At 45.1% G+C, this 6,615-nt stretch overlaps 1 protein-coding gene across 1 annotated transcript in view; it reads left to right on the forward strand.

Annotated features, from left to right (window-relative positions):
* The window catches only part of ARHGAP28 (Rho GTPase activating protein 28), a 27,691-nt gene extending 21,931 nt beyond the window's left edge, over positions 1 to 5,760 (forward strand). Inside the window, exons 11-14 of the mRNA XM_008948132.1 lie at positions 593 to 736; positions 2,854 to 3,008; positions 3,681 to 3,745; positions 5,669 to 5,760. Of these exons, the coding sequence (XP_008946380.1) occupies positions 593 to 736; positions 2,854 to 3,008; positions 3,681 to 3,745; positions 5,669 to 5,760 (456 nt within the window). The remainder of the gene's footprint in view (positions 1 to 592; positions 737 to 2,853; positions 3,009 to 3,680; positions 3,746 to 5,668) is intronic.
* Positions 5,761 to 6,615: the final 855 nt, after the last annotated feature.

Here is a 6,615-nt window from a genome sequence, read left to right on the forward strand (position 1 = left end):
AGACCTTCTGGTGGCCTTCCAGGACTCCTAGGGGGCTATCAGAAAGTCTGGGACAAACTTTTTATCAGGTCTTCTTGGGATAGAACAAGGAGGGATGGTTTGAAACTAAAAGAGGGAGAGTTAGACTAGAGAGAAGGAAGAAATTGTTGATGCTGAGGGTGTTGAGCCCCTGGCCCAGGCTGCCCAGAGAGGTGGTCGCTGCCCCATCCCTGGAACCATCCCAGGGGAGGTTGGACACAACTCTGAGCACCCTGCTCTAGCTGCAGATGTCCCTGCTCCCTGCAGGGGGGTTGGACTGGATGACCTTGAAAGGTCCCTTCCCACCCAAACCATTCTGTGATTCTATGATTCTAATAAAGTTCCTACAACTGCAAACATCACTAAAAGGTTTCATATGGTATAAAAGATGATCCACTGTGTCACCAAAGGAATAACAGTGGCTTGTTAGGGGGAGCTGCTTGTGGCATGTAGTAGCTCTGGGAATAAATAGAGCTTCTGCTGCCTAAAATCTGGTGCCTTTCTAAATCTCCAACACAGATTTTACAGGGTAAAAAAATACTGAATATTCTCAGCTCTGGTCTCCTCCCTTTAGGTCCCATCCTTCTTGATTTCCCAAGTGAGAAAAATGAATGAGGCTGCAATGAACAACAGCAAGAGGCAGCTGATGTTTGACAAAGGAGTGAGAAAACTTCTGAGGAGAAAGACCATGGAACGGGAGAGACCTGAAAGACCAGAGGTGTGATAACAGCATCCTTTTCAAGGGCAGCTTCCACCAGCCCACTTTCTTTCTTCTCTTGTAAAAGCTTCTGGGAGGAGGGAGGAAATTTTGCTGTCCAAAATAAGCTGATTTGGGAGCTGCCTTGAAAGATGTGCTTCCCAATCCAGCATCCTGCTAAGACAAAGCTTTGGGGATTGATTGAAACAAAAGAAGAGGGAGGCAGAGTGATTTTGAGCAGTGCAAGCTGTAAGATGATACAAACTCATGCTGGTTTTGTCCCTGTTTTATAAGAAAATGGTCACGTGGACTATCTTTGACAGCAGGGATCTATGGACTATCTTTGACAGCATGGATCTGTAGGTGAGTAGTAGGATGGGCCACATCAGGATTAATTACTCTTAGCCATGCCCTGGTACAGGCCAGTTGATGTTCTCCTTCCAAGCTTTAGTTGTACAGCTTTGCACTAACTTCCTCAGCGGAGAGAAAATCCAAGACACCAAAATTTGGTCTAAATTTCAAGTGCCTAATGAAGTAGTTTGTGTTGCTCGTACAGTCAGAGGAGAGAGGTGAATACTTCTGAGGATTTCCAGAGCTCCAGGCACAGTTCAGGCTTAGAAAAGTTTGATACAAAACAAAAATATCTTCCTTTGGAGGTCTTAAAACCACCAACTTTTCTCCACTGCCTAGGTTAGGAGTGTGCTCAAGCTGTGCTACTTCAAAAGACACCTAAAATTAACTTATTTATTAGGTGTAACATAGAATTTGGGCAAAAAAAAAGCACATTGTGTAGACATATAGCAGTTTATATTTTGTATTTCCATGTACTAACTACTTTTAACCTGGAAAGAAAATATTTAGTCTTCCATGGAGGTTTAAAGAATGGAGATGGGTGAATTGTAAGAGGAGGAATCAAGGAATGGGTCAAGGACTGAAGAATAGTCTTCAAGAACAAAAGAAGAGGCAAATTAGGAAGAAATGATATTATGAGGTTATAGGAAAAAAACACCTGATACAGAAACCAGAGAAAAGCAGAAGGGAACGTGTGGAAAAATAAATAGAAAGAGAAATCCTGTGTGTGAATTGTGACTCGAGGTTAATTCAGCTTGTTGGAGAATTCATTTGCCAGCACTGACTGAAATATCTTGGGGGTGGGATAGACATTTGTGCAGAGATGTTTGTTTCAAATTATTCTTAGGCTATTGTGTTGTAAAACAACCACTCACCCTGGAATGAACACAGGGAGAGCTTCCGAGGAGAGTCAATCACTGCACCTTGGGGAGGACGAGTTCATTGATCATTGTAATTGGCTTTGCATCTAATTAAAAAGAGACTAGACATGGCAGGCAGCTGAAATATGGAGGGTAAATTAGAGGCAAACTCTGTTGGGATAACTGAGTTGAATTTTGAGAGCACTTAACACCATCCCCAGGTCTCAGATGTCCTGAATTACACAGGGCCAGAGACTGGAGAGCCTATTGTGCTCCGCTCAGCGTGGCATTAACTGGATTAGACCTGGAATGCAAGCCTGGCTAATTGATTTATCTGCCATTAATCAGGGAAGGGTGCATAGACCTCAGAGATGATCGTTTGAACCCTACACAAGGTCCAATTTCAAATTGAGAGAAGCCACATGGTGCTTGGGTGCTCTGCTGTACACTTGATCGAGGTGAAGCCATCGGAAGCAGAGAGATGGATCTTCATGCCCCAGGACAAATTCATCTTTCAAATAAAGAGCAGATATTCCTAATCACTTTTTAGTATATATTTTAAAGAAGCAGTTGGCTCGCTGGCTGAAGTTGACAGAAATAGCTTAAGAATTAATTATGAGTTGTCTCCAAAACCTCAGCTAGCAGCTCGACTCAACGCTACCACGAGCAGCTCAAATTCAAGGGCTTCAACTTATTCTGCATGTGATAATTAGCAGAGGGTTTGTGTCTTTGTGTTGCACCTCCTCATACTCTAGCTACAAATTTCCATACATAGAGCTGGAAATGTTTTTTGAATGACCCCATAGAACACAATAACCCCCAGGAGGGTGATTTTTGGAAGCAAGCTCAGAAGAGGTGCACAACTGCTTCCGAGCGGAGCTAGGGCAATGTTTACCTCAGACTTACTCTCCTGACTGTTGATTTCAGGGAGCTGTCACTTTTCCCCCATACCTGCAGTCTGACATACCCGAGGGGGTGATCAGAGTTTATGCTCCACTGCATTCCAAAGTCTCTATGGCAATCCAGCTCAACAGCCAAACCAAAGCCAAAGACATCCTGGCTCGATTCCACTGTGAGAACAGGTGGGTAAAACCAGAACGTTCTGTTTTTCCTGAACAACAATGTCACAATATGTCATTAATGAATAGATTGGTCCTTTTTTTCAATTTATTGTGTTACAAGAACTCTTTTTTTTTCTAATCTAAAATGGCTAATTTATGGTTATGTTCGTCAAAGAAATTTTAACCACTGGTTTTATTCTATTTTGCTTAATAATTGGCTCCTATACATATTCAATCTGCTCTGTCACTGCTAGAAACACACATTTTATACTTGCTGCAGAGAGAACTCAGAGGGATGGTGCTACATCTACCCATAAAACCTGCATTTTTTTTTGCTTCTCTAAGGTAATAATTATTAAAAGTTCTGATAGATGGTAATTTGCATCTGAAAGCCTTTTCTGCTGGCTTCTCATGTTACCACAAAACTCTGTTCTTTAAATAAAAAATAAAAATTAATAAAAGCTAATAAAAATTAAATTATTTTCAAAAATAATCCAAGATAAATGGTAGAATAGAAGGTTTAGTTAACTATGACACAGTAACAGATGTAGCAGGTTGAGCATCCTGCAGGGCTCTGTTTGGTAGAAGTTCTTGCTTTTGATAAGTTCACAGGAGTAAAATTACCAATTTTTAGCTTAAAATACATGGTGGCTGATAATGCAGTAAACTGAAGGGTTTTTTTTCCCATCCTAGCCATGGATCATCACAGAAAACAAGAAGTCAGATCCAAAGTTTACATGAAATTGGAGGAAATATAGGTAGGTCTCATTTTGGTAACTTCAATTCTGAATGTCCTTAGCCTTCTACAGCACCTCTGCCCTGGGCAGCCTGGCACAGCCCTGGGCAACCCTCCAGGGAAAGAAATCTTTCCCAATTTCCAACCTCAGCCTCCCCTGGGGCAACTTGAAGCTGTTTCCTCTTGTCCTGTCCCTTGGGAGCAGAGCCCGACCCCCCCTGGCTCCAGGCTCCTGTCAGGAGCTGTGCAGAGCCAGAAGGTCTCCCCTGAGCCTCCTTTGCTCCAGGCTCAGCACCCCCAGCTCCCTCAGCTGCTCCTCCCCACACTTGGCCTCTAGACCCTTCCCCAGCTTCATTGCCCTCCTCTGGTCATTCTCCAGCCCCTCAAGGTCCTTCTTGTTGTAGTAAAGGTCCCAAAACTGCACCCAGCATTCAAGGTGGGATCATCACAGACTTACTTCAGCAGCAATCAAGAAGCAAAGTCTTTATTCCTGCAGATACACAAGGCTAGATTTGATTCCTGGTTTGTTTTGCCTGGCTAAGCAGAAGGACCAAATGGTGCTAGAACAGGAGGTGATCCCAAAGGGCTTCCAGAACAATCCCAAGTATTCCCACCACACTCTTCAAGCATCTGGACCTTTAATTTGCATCGTCATTGAAAATTACTTTTATAGATCTTTCAGGGTACTTGAGTCCACTGACTATGCATTAATTCATTTATATTGCTCTCATTTGAATAAAATCATTAGGACACCAGAGAGCTTATAAGCAACAGTACAAAGTTTTTTACCCCAATCCTTTGTGTCACAGCAACGCAGCCCCACCAGTGAAATGGCTCCATCACCCAGTGGACATGGAACAGAGTCCAACAAATCAACTTCACTCAAGAATTTATTGCTTTAGCACTCAATTAAGAGGCACCAAATGCCTCTTCTGGTGGCAAAGGCAGCAGGAGGTCCCCAGCCACCCAACTCCTGTTCCCAGGAAACCCTCAAATGGCCAAAATTCAGTTTATTTTTGTAGACCAGCAAAGCAGCAACTGCCAAACTCAAAGGGTTTGCCAAACTGCCAAACCCTTTGATATAGTCCCTGTATTTCTTTGCAAGATCTCAACTGGGTGGGAATATATGGTTTAAATGGAGTTATTTGTTTCACCACTTAAAAAGTGTTGAAATAAAGTCACAGAGTTCTAATTCCAGCCCAATAAACCCAAAGAAATTAAAATACAGCCTGTGGCACTTACGGTGACAGTGTTAGTGCTGCTGAAGGAACCCTGATGTTTGTTCACTCTTTGATGAAACACCTTGTCCACCAGCCAGTGTAACACAGGGCATCCCACCTGGAGGTGGAAATGCATCCATAGAATGGTTTGGGTTGGAAAAAATCTTTAAGATGATTGAGTTCAACCATTAATCTAGAGCTGCCAGGTCCCCCATGTCCCTCACACCACATCTCCACGGCTTGGAAACCCCTCCAGGGGTGGGGACTCCACCACTGCCCTGGGCAGCCTGGCACAGCCCTGGGTAACCCTTTCCATGAAGAAATCTTTCCTAATGTCCAACTTAAACCTCTCTTGGTGCAGCTTGAGGCCATTTCCACTTGTCCCAGTCACTTGTCCCTTGGGAGAAGAGCCCGACCCCCCCTGGCTCCAACTTCCTTTAAAGGAGTTGTTGAGAGCCAGAAGGTCTCCCCTGAGCCCCTTTGCTCCAGACTCAACACCTCCACCTGCTCCTCACCACACTTGGGCTCTAGACCTCCCACCATGACTCTCCCCAAGTAAAATCACTGGCAAAGTGACCAAAGCCCCTGCCTGTATCCAGGCAAGACATGAGCAGGACACACCAATTGCAAGCTGGAGACACGCTCAAGGAAGTTCTCATGTAGTTGTGCCTTTACTACCATGCTCAGAACACCCCCTGACTCATGACTGTGGGTTCCCCTTTCAGGTCAGCACTGTTTGGATCCAGATGCATACATGTTGGACGTTTACCATGCAAACCCCCAGGCAGAATGGGTGATAAAACCCAAAGCAAGCTGAAGCAGGAGGTCTGCAGCGTGCTGGATGAAAGCCAAATGGACAACAGTGATGCCTGTGTCGTTTTAAGAAGCTCTTGCCAGAGATGGAACCAAATGGTAGCTGCAGGACATCATTCCTTCCCACTGTGCTGTCCAACTGGTGGTCACCATGTACTGCTTGTGTTGTAAGTGTTATGACTCCAGCTTCTGGACCATCAGAAAAGGCCAGATGAGTTCTGCTTTCACATGGATTACCCTTGTGCCAGCTGGCCCAGGAGCTCAGGAAGCCAGACCAAGGTACAGTGCACAGCTCCCAACCTGTGCCATACAGAGGTGTTCAGTTCCTGACCTGGTGTTGGAACATGGATTTCAGGAAGGATCCAGCTACGTACAAGGATGCCTGAAACACTACACAGAAGCATCACAGAGACATTCAAGGAGGTATCTGCCAAGGGTGTAAGAGAGGAGGTCGACCTGCAGCAGCACCAAGACAGGGCTGTGTGACAAACCCAAACCTTCCTGCCCAAAGTAAACCCCTGCAGGGTGCAGCACTGCAACATTTCTGCCTCCCAGTCGCTCCCCATGAGTAGCTGCTGCTGGAGGAGGGAGGGAGGCAGGAGGAAGAGCTGCTGTAGAGACAGCTGTCCTGCTTCATGGACCTACCACTGTACAGATAACCACCAGCCTCCCCAAAACCATCTTGTCTGGGTCAAACTTTCCCCAGTCACACACACAAGCTCCAGGAGACAAATCAAGGTGAGAAGGGGCACGTTCCTCTGGCTCTGCCTTTCACTTGATGCTCTCAGATTGAAGTCTGTCGTGCCATCACAGGAGGGGTGTGTTCATGGTGCCACTTGCAGCCCATCATCTTTGTTAG

Source organism: Merops nubicus, unplaced genomic scaffold (genome assembly GCF_000691845.1).
Source record: "Merops nubicus isolate BGI_N331 unplaced genomic scaffold, ASM69184v1 scaffold8949, whole genome shotgun sequence".
NCBI lineage: Eukaryota > Metazoa > Chordata > Aves > Coraciiformes > Meropidae > Merops > Merops nubicus.